Consider the following 20,666-nt stretch of genomic DNA (forward strand, 5'->3'; position numbering starts at 1 on the left):
TATTTTTTAGTATTTTTTTCTATTTGCTTCATACCAAAAACTACCCCTTCATATTAAATTGAAACAAAACACCATTCTATATATATATATATATATACAAAAAACCCCGCATAAATGAAAAACCTGTGCATGCGGCAGATTTGATAAGTGGATAGCTGGTTTTGGGGCTTTGGACATTGCAGTATCTTTTTATGGAGTTTAATGGAAATGCTACCTGTCTGATATGCAAAGAAAAAGTAGCCGCACTAAAGGAATATAATCTCAAACGTCATTACTCGACTAAACACGAAGAACAGTATGAGAAGTTCCAGAAAGACGAGAGAAAAAAAACAAGCCACTTAGTTGCAAAGAGAGCTAACGTCCCAGCAAGGCCTTTTCCATAAAGCCAAAAAGGATGCTGATGCTGCAGTTGAATATATTTGTCCACAAATTAACTAAGGCATTTAAAAAAACAACAACATTATTTTGCAGAAAACACACTGATCAAAATTAGAGAACACTTTCAGATACCTCCCAGTTATTGTTGTTAAGCTGATAGAGTCGCTTAGAGCAGGGGTCTCAAACTCAAATTGGCTGGGGGCCATTGCTGTGATTGACATCTCATTGGAGCTTGATCAGCTTGAATTATATATATTCAAGATAAATCTTTATTACAAATTGAGTCAGATTGAAGTTCAAAAAATTAGATTTATTTTACAAATTACAATCCATTTTAGTAATCTTTTACAGCAGCATGAGAGAGTAAAACACAGCATACCTTCAACCAAGTCAGTGGATTCCGTCGTTGGGCTATTGGGTGGGTCACCTTACAAAGACTAGAGAGGACAGTCCAGACTGCTGAGAAGATTATTGGTCCTCTACCTACAGTACTCTAAACAAACTGAACACTGCCAAAGTGAGTAAACAAGCCTCCAAACTCACCAAGGACATCACACACCCAGCTTTGAACCACTAGCTGGCTCTCCCAAGCACTGAGCACAAGCGCTTCAAGGTATAAAAATCAGCTTTTTCCCAGGCAATTCACTTTACAAAAGCTTAAACTCACACCAGTAATCAATGTCCTATGCAATCTATTAAAATATATTCAGGTGCAATATGTAAATGTGCAATATACAGTGTAATTGTTTTCTATTTATTATTTTGTGCCACTTGCACATGTATATTTTTCATACATCATCCTATATGTACATTGAGGGGAAAAAATTTAAATAAAATAATTTTGTTGTACCTGGGAGCATCTAATGCAGTGTTGGTGGCAGCAGTGGGTAGAGGTGGGCTTAGCCCACCCAGTCAACATTTGATTTTATTATTTTAACCAAAGGGAAACCAGAAACCAGAAAAAAACAGAAAATCCCAGCATGATTTCTAACTTCTGATTGGGTTGGCAGCAGCCTAGAGCCAATGAATAATCATTAGTCTGTAACAGTTTAACCAAAGCCCCGCCGCAGCAGCACAGGATAGGTAGAACATTTCTCAACATGTCTTAAATGTACCCTGTGAACACTTTCATAGTGGTGTGAAACGGTTGTTTAACTGTATTATTTTGTGTTGATTTTTCCCTTTCAGTAACAGCCCCCAGGACATAATGTTGATTTCATTTTGACCATATTCAGCAGAATATGAAGGTAAAGCAAAGGACTGTGTTAAACACAAAAAGCATGACACAGTAGAAATCTAATTAACCAAATGAAATAGAAATACTGATCAGACAGAAATATAGATTTGTCAAATCAAAAGGTAAAGGCTAGTGTAGCACAGTGGAACCCTTGTTATCATTTGAGTAACAGAAAACACCTAAAGAAGATATACACACTAATCCTACCCTAACATCAGGCAAGAGAACATAGGAGTTGTGAAATGCCCTGGCAGTTACATCCAAGTCTGGACCAATATTAATAAAATAGTGTCACTTTTCAGATCAAGAGCATACATGCATTACCATTTGTATAAATATATCACTATCACTAGTGTTTATTGGTTCAGCCTGTTTGTTCATATTCATAAAATGATCTGGGCCATGTAATAAAAATAACATTTGGACCGTAACAGCTTAAGGCCAGATGTAACAATATTATATGTTAATCTTGGCTGGTTCTTACTTTGGTGCAGATCCACAAAACAAGTCTTTTCCAATAGCGATACATGAATAAAAAAGAGACAATGCTACCTCTGTTTTGCAGATCTGGAGTGGATATCGTGAGCAAGTTCATGCTTTTCATTGTCACTTCATTGGACACTTGTAATGTGTTGTTGGCTGACTCCTCAATCTAAGTTAGTTTGGAATGCAGAATCCTGTGTCATACTACAAATAGAAACCTTATACCCCAGACCCATTCAGCTTAATTTGGCTCCATATTAAGGAACTCCTGCTTATTTTGTTTAAAGCAATCAATGTTTTTTTTTTTTTATTCCCTTCCAGCATATCTTCCTGGTTTCCTAAAGCAGTACAACCCATCCTGAGCACTTTACCCAGATGTTTTTGTACCTTGTGTCCAAATGGATCCATATTAAACATATAGAAATTTGATCAAGACAAAAAAAGGAAGAAACAAGGATATACTGTATATTTAACCTGAAATATTGATAGTTTCGGGGTCATTTACCTTATTATATAAGCCTACAAATTAGAAGCTTTTCAAATTATTGCATTCCAGACGGGAGAAAAACACTACCTCATTGTATTTGTGTTTAGGAGCATGTGATTCAAGATTCAAGAGTTTTCCTTTTTCACAAGCATAGTTATATACAGAATACAAGTTGCAGTGATTCGTAAACCTGATTGGCTGCTTAGAAAATTTGGCATTAAAGCAAATAGACTATGAATATAAAATAAGAGAAAATATAAGAAAATATGAGAAAATAAAGAAAATAAGAGAACATATGAGAACAAATATTAGATAATGAAATAATAAAAAGTGCAAATATATTTAGATGTGCAAAAGTGAAGTACAGATTGTGTGGAATCTAATAAGGTATGACCATAAAAAACCAAAGACAGTAACAGTGACAATGACAATGTAAGGTGCTGCATCCTAGCAAATGCTAGTATGAGTATAACACTAATATGAGTGTAAAGGACAACTGAGCATAAGAGACTTATGGGATTGTTTAGATGGGAATGCTTGCTTTAAGAAGTCTGATAAGTTGTGAGAAGAAGCTCCTCAAGAAGCCTCTGGCAGCAGACTGAACAAGTAGTTACTGTGGTGATTAGGGTCTTTAACAATCTCAACAGTCCTGTTTATGCATCGACTGATAAATATTTCATGCAGAGAGGGTAGACCCTGAGATACGCTCTGCTAAGCGCACTACCCTCTGAATAACTTTACAGTCCTGTTTGGAGCAGTTGTCATACCAAACTGAGATGCACTAGTCAGAATGCTTTCTATAGCCTGATAATAGGTTTTAAGGATTACTGGTTAAACCTTAAATTTCCTTTAATAGTTTCCGTCAAATCAATAGTTCCTTGGTTTTGCTGGCATTCAGGTAGAGAAAGTTATCCTGGCACCATGATGTTAGTTTGGCCATTTCATCAAGGTAGGTGGTTTCATTGTTGTTGGAGATGAGGCCTAGTACCACTGTGTCATAGACAAATTTGAAGATGGAAGTAGAGCTGTGAGAGGACACGCAGTCATGAGTGTAGAGAAAGTATACCAGGGGGGCTCAGGACACAGCCTTGAGGGGCTCCTTTACTCAGGGTGATGGAGTTGGAGGAGGATATCTGAGGTAAAAAAAAAGGCTTGTGGAGTGATCCACTCATATTCCCTTGTACAGTAGATGTTTCAGTTGTTTGAATGAGATAATTTTATATTGCTCTGAATAAGGGTGTCAACCAGATGGCGTAAATGTAAGATTCTTTTCCCAATGGGCCTTGATAAGTGCTTGTTGCAGTTCCCATATTTGACTGCAAGGTACAATAAATATGGTTACGGTTAGAAAGAGGTAATTAGTAGTACGAAAAATTTTACATTTATAGTGTTGTAAGTTTTAAAAATAATCAACAGTTGTTTGATAGCTAATGTACATGTTGGAGTGCTTCCCCATCTGCCCTCTCATGAATGAGGGTCGCTGTCTAAAGTACAAGATGTAACCTTAATATTAGGTACAGCATTGGTTGCATTTCTTTTTTACAGGAGGAAACATTAAAATTTTTTCTTTAGTACCTGTTGAGAAGTTTCAAGAATTCAAACAGAGGCCAATGCAAACATCTTGTCCATTTGTCTACTCAAGCCTCTAGGGGTCAGTGTGAGTTTGTTGAAATCAATATCAGAAGGAAACGGAAACTTAATTTTATTATGCTTTCAGGAGATTAAAACAGTATCAGTTTAATAGCACCTTTGCACACTGAAATGTATTATCTACTGTATGTTTTTTTTTTTTTAAATACAAAGTGTGTCTAATGTAAAGCAGAAATATTCCTGATTAGTACTTTTGCTTCAATTTTGCAGTGGGTCTATGGAAGAAATTGGTCATTTGTTCCAAAGCTGAAACATGAACTTAGTGAGATCGCACCAGACCTTAAGTTTTAGTAAGCCCTTAACAGAAAGCCAGCTTCAGAGGACTAATGAAGCCAAATATTTCATGAGAAGAATCTATAACCACAGAGGATAGCACAGGAGTCTGATTATTTCTAATCAGAGCTAGGGATTTCCTGGAGTTTCTATTTGAGTAAGTGATAAATCTGATTGCAATTGACTCCAGGGTCAGATTGTGTGATTTTACTCTAGAAATCGGCTTTCCTCAGCCAAAGCATTCTCTTTTCCATTTTTGGCATAGTTCATGATTTACTGCAGCCTCTGGCAGCATCCCGTCCCTTTTGGCACAAAATACTGACAGCTGCAACAATTCCTCATATTCTATTCTTTTTGGATGGTCAAACAGACACACATTTATACTAAATTATAATTTCTAATGAAAAGCCATTCATACTTTTTTTTTTTTGGTGGCTGATCTGGGCCACTGCAGTGCATCTATACAGAATCAGGACAGTTTAGGGCTTCATGCTCCAGTTCAGGTGTTTTATACTCACTGAAAATAAATTTTTGTATTGGATTCACAAAGCAGGATTGATGAAGCCTGCACAAGCTCCACAATTTGCACGAGTGTATGTGTATATCCTGTGGATTAACATGTGTGTTCGGTCCACAGTGCATTGATCTGAGCCAACCACAGCTGCAGAACTTTCAGTTCCAACTCACAAACACACATGTTACACTGTGGATATTTTACTAGGTCCACTTGTTCTTTTAGATCACAGGTCCCAAACCTGGTCCTTCTGGAGAATCTTCTGTCTGGCACATTTGAATGTTTCCCTTGTTTCTAAAACACACCCACTTCAAATCAGGAAAGACTGTTAATTAGCTGATTAGTTGGAACAGGTATGGAAACAGGAAAAAATACACAAACATGTGCAACACATTTGGGTTTTCAAAAGTCACTGCAAAGATCTTACTGATTATCTTTATTCTATGAATAAACATTTTTATCCGGATAAGAGTTTTCTAATCCAAGATGACCCATCCACAGGACATGTGGATTCAATGAATGCTTTGACAAGGATAAAATTGTATGCCATTCACAGGTACCAAAGGTCAGGCCAAGTGGACACCTACTGAAGATTTCCAGATGATGTGCTAGACAGCACTCTACACCACTATCATCAAAAACTAATATATAAAGATATAATATTTTGTCAAAAAGGTGTGCATCCATCAAGTCATATTTCAGAGACATCCAGAATTTGTGCCAAGCCCTAATGTAATTCTTAAGGTGCCTCGTGTTGACCCATAATCCTACTAAAATACTTTTTAAAACTCTTAACTTCATATCCATGTCTGTGTCCAGTCAAGATAAGGAAAAAGTAATTTGCACATATATAGTAAGAATGTTTTTGTAAAAGCGGCTGTTACTCTGGCCAGCTTCCATCGATCAGTTGTTCTGTGCTGGAGAGGAGTTCAGGCAGTGCCGTCTGCACTCCGTTTGATGCCGTGCATGGAGTTGAACAGCAGGGCCAAGCTCTCAAACATCTGCCTTAGAGACCAATATGACAAACAAACAGCAAAGGATGATAGATGGCCCACTGACAAAAGAAGGGAGAAAACATCCATGTTTCCCACACAGTCAGAAACAATGAAGATCATCATGCCTGGAAGTGTATCAGAGCTGGAAACAGAAAGAAAATGTTGGTGCAGTATTGCAAACAAACACAGATCCACTGCCAAAAAAACAGAATTGCATTGAGGAGCTTCTATTCAAGATAGGGAATTTTAGTGGATGTAAAGGTTTTCAGCCATACCATCCCATTTTTCTTTATCCTCTCATAATCATGTACATATCGCCTTTGTTTATGAGCCAGACAGGGTGTGAAATATGATGTGGCATTAATCGCAGATTTATTTTTTTTATTTTTTTATGAGAAAGGGTTTTACAATTGCAGTTGTCACTCTACTGTAGCATCTGTTCTGTTTTTAGGTTTTAGGCATTCCTGAGAGTTTAGGAATATGCTGACCATAGATGAAAGTGTGGCAGTTTTTAACATATGTACTTTTTAACATTTACATTGACATCATTTAGCAGATGGCCATATGCAGAGGGAAGTATTTAAGAGCTTTGTACAGTCTATCATCATCCCACATCTATATGATGGGGATGATCACCAAAGTGCTAATTTACATTTATGGCATTTGCCACATGCCTTTATCCAGAGCAACTTACAAAAGTGCTTTGAAGTCTCCATTAATAAATACTTTCTAATGCTGGTTTATTAGGACACAGACTAAGACTAAGAATACCATTAGTCTGAAATATTGTTGGGAGAGAAAATAGTTCTGAGAGGAGAAGTGATAAAGAAGGATATTAAGAGGTATGTCCTTAGACTAGATGATGTATGTCCTACTAGAGACTCGGCTGTTCAGCTCATCAGTTGGAAGTTCGTTCCACCACGTCATTACCAGAACAGAGAAGAATCTTTAAGCATGTCTTCTTTATACCACGAGAGATGGTAAGACCAGTCAAGCGATGGTAATGGATTAGAGTGAGCATGTGTTGATGGGTAGATGGGTGCTGGTTCATTTTTAGCTTTAAAAAATGTGCATTAATATTTTTAATCAAATGCAGGCAGCTACAGGAAGCCAATGATAAGCGAATGATTTCTTTACATGGAAAGAAATCACCTGGTATGAACAGTGGTTAATTTCTTCTGGGTTCAAGCTCCAGTTGATGAGCTGCGATCCACAATGAATATCTGGGAAATATCTGCCAGACATGACCCAAAATCTGAGCGGAAACAAGAGCATCTGTAGGGAGGGAGAAAATAATTAGTTGAGGTCCCCCGCATTAATAGAAAAACCAATGTGAGGATCTGAATTCATTTAGATTTCAGTGCTTGGTAATAATGTAGGTCTTTACTCTTCATTTTAAGACCAATCAAGATGTTAATTTCACTACCTGGGTGCCAGAACAGAAAAGAGCCTTGATGCATAAGATGATGGGTCTAATCGATCAGTGCTAGAGGCTGTAAAGTGTGAGAAGTGCTTTTGTTGTTGTTGTTTTTTTGTGGAAATGTGTACTTTAAAATATAGCATTGCTTTTCTGAGCACAAAACATAATTGTTAGTGTGACACTGTGGTTACTTCAACTTGTCAGAAAACATGGCTTGATAAAAGCTGTTCCATGCTTAAAGACACAAACTGCATCTTCTTTACAACTGTCCAGAAAGCGATATATTTAAATCTAATGCAATGTGTGCAGTCTCTCTATTTATAACCCTGGACTCCTGCAACCCAAACTAGTGAAGCTGATGGAAAGAGATCGTTTAATCCATCCAGCAGACATTTTTTAATAAACACTGAAATCTGGCATCCTGCACAAGTATTGCTTTAGCATGAGGTAATGCGCGAGCCCTGCCTCCTAAACGCCACATGCAAAATATTCCGCTACCCTGCAGATTCTCTCCTATAAGTGAGTCCAGGATGCTAAATTCCTCATACATTTAAACTTTTACTGAAGCAGAGACACTGTGCAAATTTGTGCTGGAATTCAAACACAACGTTTTAGTTAATCAGTCAGAGAGAAAGAGACATAAAAGTCCCACGTGCGATATTATTAACACGTACGTAAGTGCAGCTGGTCCTCCGGTGCCTCTGTTGGGATTTTTCAAACTTCCCTTGAATATTGTATGTGTAGGTAAGGTATGTTTCTGGTAAATAAAAAATGACTGCATTGATGAGTGCCTTTGTTTTCGTAGATCCTTTCATTGGTCCATCTGCCACGTCGCCTTTCTCTCACTCTCTCTCTCTCTCTCTCTCTCTCTCTCTCTCTCTCTCTCTCTCTCTCTCACGCTCTCTCACACATATGCACACACATACATGCACACCCTGCCTGATGAGTGGAAGTTATTAAATAATTGGGACCAAGTGGAAATCCTTGTGCAGATGATAAAAAAGAATCTGGAAAGAGGGCAGAAAACTGAACAATGGAAGATCCAAACTTCATGCTGAGCATAAGAGTGCTTTGATTAGTCTAAATGACAACAGAAAATCATGTAACATTAGATTAATATCAAACTGTCTCTTGTCTAAATACAGCCTAACTTTAGGTTTTAGCTTTTAGATAATTATGTTGATTTCTGATTGATTAGGAGTTTATAATCATCCACATGTTGGTTAATGAAATTGCAATATTCTTATATTTAAAAAATATTTGTTAGATTTTTATCATGCCCAAACGAAACTTAATTCATGGAGAGATTTTCCATACGACCTGTGATGCTCCGTAGTGCCTTTCTGAATTCAGGGAAGGAGAAATACACAGCACACAGAATGTAGCAATGTTCCTCTTCAGTTTATTGCAGGTGGCAGACACATATTTATACACACAGGATGATACAGTCCACGCACACACACACACACGAACACGCACACACATATTGGGGAGAAATCTGACCTAAAGTCGTTTTCCTGTTTAGACAAGGGGACATACCAGCCCAGATAAGACTCTCTGTTTACCTTACCGACTAACATCGTAAATATCGTATAGACACTGAACGGACAAAGGAATGTGTGTGAGATAGTGTGAAAACAGTTTTACCACTAACAATATTGTAGTTAGAAATGATTACACTTACAATTGAAACACACAAAATGATACATTCACACAAATCATCAGTTGCTGTACTTTTTCTACTACTGGTTGAACTGGTAAATTTTGTATCAATGGGAGAATTTGTACAATTGGTGGCTGACTAAATACTTTTTTGCCCCACTGTATGTATATATATATACAGTGGGGCAAACATACAGTGGGGCAAAAAAGTATTTAGTCAGCCACCAATTGTGCAAGTTCTCCCACTTAAAAAGGTAAGAGCGGCCTGTAATTTTCATCATAGGTACACTTGTCAAAAGTCAAAATGAGAAAAAAAAAAAATTCCAGAAAATCACATTGTCTGATTTTTAAAGAATTTATTTGCAAATTATGGTGAAAAATAAGTATTTGTTCACCTACAAAAAAAGCAAGATTTCTGGCTCTCACAGACCTGTAACTTAACGTAGGCTCCTAACGTGTCCTCCACTTGTTACCTGTATTAATGGCACCTGTTTAAACTCGTTATCAGTATAAAACACGCCTGTCCACAACAGTCAGACTCCAAACTCCACTATGACCAAGACCAAAGAGCTGTCAAAGAACACCAGAAACAAAATTCTATTCCTGCACCAGGCTGGGAAGAAAATATCTGCAATAGGTAAGCAGCTTGGTGTGACAAAATCAACTGTGGGAGCAATTATTAGAAAATGGAAGACATACAAGACCTCTGATAATCTCCCTTGAGCTGGGGCTCCACACAAGATCTCACCCTGTGGGGTCAAAATGATTACAAGAACGGTGAGCAAAAATCCCAGAACCACACGGGGGGACCCAGTGAATGACCTGCAGAGAGCTGGGACCAAAGTAACAAAGGCTACCATCAGTAACACACTATGCCACCAGGGACTCAAATCCTGCAGTGCCAGACGTGTCCCCCTGCTTAAGCCAGTACATGTACGGTCCAGAAGAGGATTGGGAGAATGTCATATGGTCAGATGAAACTAAAATAGAACTTTTTGGTAAAAACTCAACTTGTCGTGTTTTTTGAGGAGAAAGAATGCTGAGTTGCATCCAAAGAACACCATACCTACTGTGAAGCATGGGGGTGGAAACATCATGCTTTGGGGCTGTTTTTCTGCCAAGGGACCAGGACGACTGATCCGTGTAAAGAAAATAAAAGAATGAATGGGGCCATGTATCGTGAGATTTTGAGTGAAAACCTCCTTCTAGGACAGCAAGGGCATTGAAGATAAAACGTGGCTGGGTCTTTCAGCATGACAATGATCCCAAACAACAAAGGAGTGGCTTTGTAAGAAGCATTTCAAGGTCCTAGAGTGGCCTTGCCAGTCTCCAGATCTCAACCCCATAGAAAATCTTTGGAAGGAGTTGAAAATCTGTGTTGCCCAGCGACAGCCCCAAAACATCACTGCTCTAGAGGAGATCTGCATGGAGAAATGATCCAAACTACCAGCAACAGTGTGTAACTTTGTATATACTACTACTGTATATACACAGAATGATGCAGGGAAACAGGAAATTTGAGCTGTCAACATTTGTTTGGAACCTCATTTAGAACCCCTTTCCATAGATATAATGGAGCAGTGGAATGGTGTGAAACAAGCATTCACTGTAAAATCCTTTTATAAGAATGGTGATGGTGTGAGTGCTGCGCAAAGGGAATTGTGGCGTTATCTGGATTTAGGGATCTTCTGCCATTCTTCATCTTCTGCCATTCTTCATGGCAAATCCTTTCAAGCTGGGTCAGGTTGAATGGGGACCATATGTGGACTGCCACTTTCCGGTCTCTTGAGTTCAACAGTACTCAATCAGGGCTCTGCCTGGGCCACTCTAGGACATTCACATTGTTGTCCCTACGCCACTCCTGTGTTGTCTTGGCTGTGTGCTCAGGGTTGTTGTATGTAGAAACGTCCTGAGGACTGTGGAACAGGATTTCAAGGGGAATACCTCTGTATTTTGCTCACATAAATTGTCACCCTCCATAGAGAGGTTTATGCCTTTCCAAATCATGTCCAATCTTTAAACCTTTCCACCGGTAGACTCCAGTCAAGGTGTTGAAACGTCTCAGCAATATCTCAGCAAAAGAAATGGGAGGCACCTGGGCACATTTTAAAGAGATTTGGCAAATGGACTAAATACATATCTACATGTGATATTTCAGTTTTTTTTTTTTTTTTTTTTAATAAAAAACAAGTTACAGACATTTCTACAATTCTGTTTTCACTTTGATTACTAGATTAATGAAAAAAATCATCAATTTAAATGATTGTAAGTATCAGGTGACAACATAAAAAAAACTAAAAATGGCCTGAATACTTTCTGCATTAATTTATATATACAAGATGATGTGTGTGACATCTACACAAAAAGTGTCTGACTGTTACATGTGCTCTGTCATATTCTGTCATAGTCTACTGTCTTCAAACCCATTGGTAATCACTGCACCAAGTTTCTCCATATTTTCATGAACTTAATTGTTAAGCATTGTTGGACACCCACATTTAATCAGTCACTGTGGTTTATGTCCCCAGAACTCACTGAAAAAGGTATTGTCTCTGGACGTTTTGTCGATGTGAGTTGCTGTATTGTGTCAACCTAACTTAAGGCTCTGGAATTGGGAAAATCTTCAAAGCTAATAAGCTTATAAATCAGCTGTTTGGCAGAAGACATAAGATAATTTATGATGTGATGAAGTAGTATAAAGAACAGAAGTGTTGTGCTCTGAAATAATTGAAGAAACATTTCCCATTGTTTTCAGAAATGGTTTGCTGATTGGTGGGTGGGTTTTAACAGACAACCCTACATTTCTTTAAAAACAGTGTGTCCAAATTGAATTGCATGTCATTCTGAAGAACAATTGAAAATCTTTCCTGGCTGAGGTTCTTTAAAGCATCAATAATCATTGCTAATTTTTAAGAGTGAGCATCACACTAAACACTTGCTTTACCTGTTAATATCATCTTAATGCTGCTTCTGGGAATCTCTGTGATTTTTGAAAAGCTTTTTGCTAAATGTCTGAGATACATTATTAAACCTGCTATTACAGAGTTAGTTATAGAACAGACTATTATTTCAATTGTTACTCTGGATTGAAAAAACTGAGATCTGGCTACAAAGTCAGAGAAATTGAATGTAGGTGAATAATAGTGTCTTAAACCATAATTTCCCACATTAGATCATTAGATGCCCCATTTACACAAATATGATTCTGAATATAATGTTATTAGAATAAACTTTTTATACATGATTTATAATTATGATGTTTAAAATAAATAAATAAATAAATAATAATAATAATAATAATAATAATAATAATAATAATAGTAATGATAATAATAATAATATAATAATAATAATAATATTGTTGTTCTCTGTGCACAAATCACCTGCAGGGTAAACTTATTAGTTATGGTCAATTTATAATTTAAGTTTCAATAATAATGATCTGTAAAACTGATTAATTTGAGCTGATAAAAACTTTATATTGCTGGTTTAATGAAACAATTACTCTTCTATATTTGCCAAACTTTGTATCCTTTCCAATCCGAATAAATACCTGGATAATTGGGTGTTAAGTACAAACAACGTGTGTCACCAATTTAGTCACACAATTCTTTCTGAACAGACCATAAACAGATTATAAAGCTCCACTGAAAATTCAACTGAAATAAGTTAATGAGTTTTACCTAAAAAGAACCACTAAATTTAGAAGAAAAAGAATAAACAAATAGTTCAATAAAATATTTTTCATCACTAAGTTAAACAAATGATGTGTTTAAATGGTGTGTAATTATTAAAGGAAGCATAACACACCCAGTTTCGGCCAATCTCATGTTAATCTTGAGTTCGCATAGAGTTGTATTGCATCCCAAATTTTTCCTAAGAGTCTTTATTTTAATCAGATTTATAAAAGTAGGATACAGCTTTATGATTCTCTCTGGAAACAGTCGAATTGCTGGAGACGTGCCCTAAGCGGAGATCTTCTTAAATGAAACATGGCTAACAAAAAGAGTCTGAAATTGAACATCAAGAGCAACAACAGCAACAACCACCCCAGCAGGAACCCCAGCAGGAAGTGTTTATATAGTAAGTACTGAACAAGGTTCTCCTTCCCTCAAATCCAAAAACTCACTTCTTTGGAGACATTCTTCTCGATCAAAGCTTGTGCCGTGCTCCTGATGACTTCCGTAACTGAATGAAGCACGTTAATTGGTGTGGCTTGCGCTCGCTCTGGTTGTTGCATGCACATGCTCTTCTGCTAGAAGTGCCCATACCAGGAATTCCTCTCTTCATTAAACATTGAATTAATGGTCATTAAGAAAATTACTAGGCAAAGTGGTTACATTTACTTTTATTAGCTAATAGACTCGGTATGTTAAAATAATGAGTTAATAGATGACAGAAGGTGTGAAAGACCAAAGCGCTAATGTGTGGATTAGTCAACAAGTAAATTAGTGATGAGATTATATGTGAGTTAATAAATTGGTGAGCTAATTGACAAATTAATGATGAATGACCCCAATATATGCACTACATTGCTTCACAGTTTCCAGGTCTGTGGTTCAATCCTTTGCTTAGGTAACTATCTCTATAGAATTTGAAATGCTCTCCACATGTGTTTCCTCTGAAACCTCTGGTTCCCCTCCACATTTCAGACACATGGCCAGTAGGTGAATTGGTGGCTCCAAATTGCTCCAAGATGTGAATTACTTTATCAATGTGTGTGTTCCCTGTAATAGACTGGTATCCCATCTGGGGTGTGTTCCTAAATTATTCCCAGTTTTCCTGATACAGATACAGTGTGATCCCAGCCAGGATTAAGTGCTTACTGATGATGAGTAAGTGTGTTGTCAGTAGTCAGCCATTGGTCAGTGTTAAAACAGCAATGATCCTTTTATGTCAAATAATGAGAACTAATAAGGATACAGTGAGAGAATGTCAGTAATACATTCTACAATTTATTTTGCAATATGTAAAAAAAAAAAATATATGATTGTATGTTTGAAATGTGATGTTCTTCATTAATAAAAAATAAATCCTCATGGTTTGAAGAGCAGATCCAAATGGGGTGGAATAGAAATAGTATCTGCCTATGGGGAGAAAAGAGAATGAAGTGAGAATGAAGAGAGAGAAAGAGGTTGTGTGTGAACGAGAGAGAGAGAGAGAGAGAGAGAGAGAGAGAGAGAGAGAGAGAAAAACAGAGAGAGAGTCATGTCAAACTTTGACAACATGTGTGACATCAGAGGTTACCTCCCCCCAGCTTGTCCACTAGAGATGGTCTGGTCACAAACCAGAACCTCTCAAACTCCTGCCATACTATGCACAGCCCTTTCACACACAAGAATATATGCTCACTCTCAGGCACACGTGTAAACACTTAGTTACATTAAAGTGAAAGTGGGTGTGAGCCGAGCCTCAGAGCTGAGCAGAAGTTTGCTGAAGAACAATCAGAGCAGCCGACGGTGGATAACACTGAGCTATAGTAACCCCCTGAGAACCGCAGGGAACAGCATGTCAGTCTTCCTGCTCCTCCTCATCCTCAGCGAGGTTCTGCTCCCCAACCTCACCTGTGCATCCAGAGGTATAGTACATTGTGCTTTTAACGGTTGATAATTACTGTATGTGATTGCAGAAACAGACTGTTTTAAAAATATAGCTTGAAAAAAAATTGAAGCTGGGGTGAGCTTATGATTTGTTGCTTTATGCAGCACTACAGGTGAGAGACAAGAAACGCATAGTTATGCATGAGTGATAATAAATCATCTGCCAATATTTAGATTTTAGTTAATGGTAAATCTTATCGTACAAGAGCACGACTTTCTGGTACAATTCTGGTAATGCTATTTATGGCTTTATATTGATTGAAATCCAATACCGCAGGTTCTGGCATGAATTTGTGTACTTTGTTCTTTGATTTGCTTAGTTTGGCTCAGTTTTTGTCTCTTGTGTGCAAAAGGATTTAAGCATGCAGCAAAAACAAGCATGACATCAAATTAAATGAATTTAGGTTATCAGATTGGTAACGAGTGCCTGTTCAAAATGAAAAAATTATGAACTTAACATGATGTTATTGTTAGCCCTAATTTGGTCATTAGTCGCTGCAAAATGGAACTGATTACTTTTGGATGTCACTTCAATCCACAACAGTAATCGGTAATAGAAGTGTGTATGAGTTTCTTGGGAAGGTGTGTGGAAATGTGAGGAGACTCTGGACATCATCTTAAACCAAAATGGTCTGGTCTAAAATTAAAATAAAGAGTGTATTGTATTGTATTGTAATATTGGCTTTTCTGGTCTTGGTGACAAACATTCTTTTTTTTGCCCTTGGAAAGACCTTGCAGCCTGAACACTTTTGCATCATCCTGAAGCGTTTTTTTTCTCTAAATTACTCCATTACATAATTGCCTGACTCAATGAGCGAATTTAACCACAGATTGAGATTAGGCCTTAGCTATATGGCACAGTTTTAGGAAATCTGAGAGTCTTTGCTTGATGGTCTCGAAAGAATAGAAAATAAACAGAAAGTCTCCATATCTCTAAGCTTGCACTAAAACACATAAAAACATGCGTAATAAAAATCATGGGCTGATGGGAGTGGTCGCTTTCAGGATGAGAACTGCAGAAGTGAAATTCTGACCAATTTCTTTAAAATTATTTATTAAAATGATTTGAAACATATGCTGTTCCCCATCTCATACACCAAATCGTAATCCAAATGATGACAACATGGATAGTTCATGGAGAGCTTCCATTTATCTTTCATGAGTCTCTAATATTCAATCTGAAAGCTTTCGTCCCAATAAAATCCACTTTCACTTTCAAGTGCAAATGCAGTGAATCACAGTGGGAAATGCACTACAAGTCTCACTTTTGCATACTAAGATCTAATTTAAAGATAAAATAAATATTAAAGAACCAATTATTTACTGCTAAACGTCCAAAATGTCATACAGCACTGGAAGCTGATTGTGAACATGTAGCATATCTAAGCATTATTGGCTGACTCAGGCTGTAACACTGTAGTGCTGATTACTGAAACCAGATGGAAGTGTAGCTGATTTTCTTATTACTTGTTCCTACACCTATAATAAAAAAGTCTGTTCATTTATTTAATACCACTGAGCCGTAAATAATTTGCTGTGCCACCTGATTTTATTATTAGTACACTGATCCTGACATGGAAATTTATATTCAATATCTGGACAATATTTAAATAGTTTCACTCACTCCGCCAATGTACTAATATTCAGGATTGTCATACCATGTCATACATTTTTTTTCCTATTCACCCTCTCCCTCCGCAGCACCACAGCCAGTATACTATTCCCCAATCTGGATCTACCACAGGGATCAACCTTACATCACCTTTATCAGCATGATTCTTAACATCACTTCCCTTGAACAGGATTAACAGAGCAGTTTCCGTTTAAATCTAATCTGAATTAAAAAAAATAAAAAATAATAAATAACAAGAATATTTACACTCCATTCCCAAAAATAAACTCTTCGCTATCTTCATTCTGAGAGTTAACATGGCTAAAATATATTAGAGCGTGCAAATGTGGCAACAGACTATTAGATACAGTATGTACAAGATTGCACCTCGAGGAAACCCTCTATTTTCGTTTGGTTTTATTGTAATAACAGTGCCAGTGATTTTTTTTTATTAAAAAGTTTTTCTTATAATGGTTTAGAAATCAGATTTTTTTAAAGATCCACATGGAAGAAAAACTGTATTTTCTATTTAGAAAATAGAAACCAGGATGTGACCTTATTTTCAAAAGGGTTAGACTTGGCACATGGAGAACAAGTCATTCTGAGAAAACCGATGATAAAAATATTATCAGTAATAAAAAAGAACCTTTTTATATTTCATGCATCATTACACAATTTAGAGAAATGTCTAAATGTGGATTCATGGATTAACATTATGCTTCAGGAAATAAATGATGATTCAAAATATAACAAAAAAAGCAAAAATGTGTAGTTAAGGGTAAAGCTTACTGAAATAATTTGTTAATAATGCATGCTTTTACGTACTTTTTATGACATGAAGGTTATCTAGAAGCAAGATTGCCATTCAGGCCTATGGTATTAAACATAACTATGGTTGCTATATGCATAGGTTTACACATAATGTACAGTTTGACATTTTAAATTCTGTCAAGTTCAACATGCACATATTTCATTACTGAGGCATTTCTCCAGTGCACCTGCTGACAGGATAATCCAGCCCTGACTAATGTTTTAGGAGATGCCCGGAGATGAGCCGAGCCAGCCCTGAACTAACGAAAAGCCAATTTGCTTGTTTTGGAGCTGCCAGGAGTTTCCTATTCTCAGACACACAGCAACGTTTTTCCTGCAGTAACACCCACAGTTTCATCAACCGAGAAATAAATGCTGACCACAAAGCTTAGCTTCAAATCCATTTCTAAAACAGTTATTTTCTTCTGTGTTTACTGCGATCTGTGTTATGTTTAAGACTTGTGTTTTATGTTTCTAAGTGTCTGTGGTTCAGATTCACATGACTGGTTTGTTTAACGGTTGTTTTGGTGAAACTGGCCATGTAGTTGTTGGATAGATATAAATCTGGCATTAAACTGTGGAAGGTCTGATCCACAAGCCGTGTTGAAATTTCTGGCAAACTGTAAACCATTAAAATATCTTATAAAACCCATGACCAAATATACTCTTGTGGGAACAATTAATTTACTGGTATATTAAAATATTTCTCTCTGTCAATAGAATAAAAACAGATTGTTCTGTGATACTGTAAATACCCCAACCAAAATCAAAATCATTTAATGTTCCGTAGGTTTTGGCTTTTTCAAAAGATTTGATGTCATATTGAACCATATTCTTCCATAGGAAAGGCCAATAGCTTAGTCAAAACAAAATTGTTTTTTTTATTCCTGTTATTTATGTAATGTTTGTTTTATATTGAATACCCAGTGCGCAGAGAGACCACAAAGGTTCGGATAAGTGCAATTGGAGACACCATCACGTTGAAGTTCCTGCAACCAGACATGGACACCAAGCTAGAGGGCTACATCCTGGGCTATGGCAGAGACCTGTTCTCTAAACAGTTCATGCCACTCCCTGAGGATGGGGAACCATATGAAACTGAAATGGGTAAAAAAGTTTCCAAATTCTTTGTCTTTTTTTTTGTCTGCCTCTCTCTTACTTTTTGTTTCACTCTTTTAGATGCTGAGCCAAAATATCTAGTTGCAGTACAGCCAGTCAAAGGAGATAAAGTGAAGAAAGAATGTGCAGGTAAACAATACTACTACAAATATATGGAAATGTTAAAGACAAACACTCAGCTGTTCAACACCATTAGTTTTATTGCATTCACATGAATAAAGTGGATGTCCTGATCGATCCTTTCTCTATAGGGAACCAAAGTTTAAAAAAACCTTTGCATCTGGTGATTGGATCTGTGACACCGACCTCAGTTATGCTGTCCTGGGGCACGCTGCTAAATACCCTTTCCACTGAAACCAACCTGGATGACTGTATTGATGATGGGTAAGACTGTGTGTTTGTTTTTTGTGTCTGTCTGCTTTCTCAGTGTTAGAAGAGAACACTGACATCCCGCCAAATGTTTGGTCAGAAAACATGGAGCAGGACCAGTAAAAATGAGCCAAGACTATCCGAATTGTCTGACACAGTCCTGCTCTGTATACTCACATTGTTGAACAGCCAGGAATACAGACATGAAAAGCTTTGGAATGTGATATGTCTCTATTGTAGATATTGCAGGTGCAGAGCTACACACACACACACACACACACACACACACACACACACACACACACACACACACACACACACACACACACACACACACACACACACAATCTTTCTTCCCTTTGCTCAAGCTGGTGGAAAGCTTTGCGTCAGTCTGGTCTGTTTAACCAATCTGAACGTTTTGCTGCCCAGTACAACAAAAAAAAAAGAAAGACAGAAAGTCAGTAAAAGATCAACTCCAGTTCAATTGCTTAAACAATTAAAATCAGGTTTTTTTTTTACATCTCCAACATAATATCAAGTCCAAACTTGATTCCAAAAATGTTGGGACACTGTACAAATTGATATAAAAAAGGAATGCAATAATTTGCAAATCTCATAAACTTATATTTTATTCACTATAGAATATAGATAAAATATTAAATGTTGAAAGTGAGACATTTTAAAATGTCATGCCAAATATTGGCTCATTTTGGATTTCATTAAAGCTACACATTCCAAAACAGTTGGGACAGGTAGCAATAAGATGTTGGAAAAGTTAAATGTACATAAGGAACAGCTGGAAGAACAATTTGCAACTTATTAGGTCAATTTGCAACATGATTGGGTATAAAAAGAGCCTCTCAGAGTGGCAGTGTCTCTCAGAAGTGAAGATGGGCAGAGGATCACCAATTCCCCCAATGCTGCGACGAAAAATAGTGGAGCAATATCAGAAAGTAGTTTCTCAGAGAAAAATTGCAAAGAGATTAAAGTTATCATCATCTTCAGTGCATAATATCATCCAAAGATTCAGAGAATCTGAAACAAGCTCTGTGCGTAAGGGTCAAGCCCGGAAAACCATACTGGATGCTTGTGATCTTCGGGCCCTTAGAGGGCACTGCATCATATACAGGAATGCTACTTTAATGGAAATCACAACATGGGCTCAGGAAAACTTCCAGAAAACATTGTCGGTGAACAGAATCCACCGTGCCCTTCGCCATTGCCGGCTAAAACTCTTCAAAAATAAAGCCATGTCTAAACATGATCCAGAAGCGCAGGTGTTTTCTCTGGGCCAAGGCTCATTGAAAATGAATTGTGGCAAAGAGGAAAACTGTTCTGTGGTCAGACAAATCAAAATTTGAAGTTCTTTTTGGAAAACTGGGATGCCATTTTATCCGGACTAAAGAGGACAAGGACAACCCAAGTTATCAGCGCTCAGTTCAGAAGCCTGCATCTCTGATGGTGTGGGGTTGCATGAGTGCGTGTGGCATGGGCACCTTACACATCTGGAAAGGCACCATTAATGCTGAAAGGTATATCCAAGTTCTAGAACAACATATGCTCCCATCCAGACGTCGTCTCTTTCAGGGAAGACCTTGCATTTTCCAACATGACAATGCCAGACCACATACTGCATCAATTACAACATCATGGCTGCGTAGAAAAAGGATCCGGGTACTGAAATGGCCAGCCTGCAGTCCAGATCTTTCACCCATAGAAAACATTTGGTGCATCATAAAGAGGAAGATGCGACAAAGAAGACTTGAGACAGTTGAGCAACTAGAAGCGTGTCTTCTTCTTCTTCTTTTGGCTGCTCCCATTAGGGGTCGCCACAGCGGATCATCCGTCTCCAGACCACCCTGTCCTCTACATCTGTCTCTTACACACCAACTACCTGCATGTCTTCCCTCACCACATCCATGAACCTCCTCCTTGGCCTTCCTCTTTTCCTCCTACCTGTTGGCTCCATCTTCAGCATTTTTCTACCAATATAATTCATGTCCCTTCTCTGCACATGTCCAAACCATCTCAATCTCGCCTCCCTCACCTTGTCACTA

The 20,666-nt window shown here is 37.5% G+C and overlaps 1 protein-coding gene across 2 annotated transcripts in view; it reads left to right on the plus strand.

Moving 5' to 3' along the window:
• The first annotated feature begins 14,355 nt into the window (after positions 1-14,355).
• The window catches only part of abi3bpa (ABI family, member 3 (NESH) binding protein a), a 47,844-nt gene continuing 41,533 nt past the window's right edge, over positions 14,356-20,666 (plus strand). Inside the window, exons 1-4 of one of the 2 annotated variants that reach the window (XM_083536924.1) lie at positions 14,356-14,677; positions 18,049-18,228; positions 18,301-18,369; positions 18,492-18,624. In XM_083536924.1, the coding sequence (XP_083393050.1) occupies positions 14,608-14,677; positions 18,049-18,228; positions 18,301-18,369; positions 18,492-18,624 (452 nt within the window). In that variant the 5' untranslated portion in view covers positions 14,356-14,607. The remainder of the gene's footprint in view (positions 14,678-18,048; positions 18,229-18,300; positions 18,370-18,491; positions 18,625-20,666) is intronic. The other variant, XM_083536925.1, reaches the window with a different exon arrangement.

This window comes from Silurus aristotelis (assembly GCF_946808225.1).
Source record: "Silurus aristotelis genome assembly, chromosome: 3".
Lineage (NCBI taxonomy): Eukaryota > Metazoa > Chordata > Actinopteri > Siluriformes > Siluridae > Silurus > Silurus aristotelis.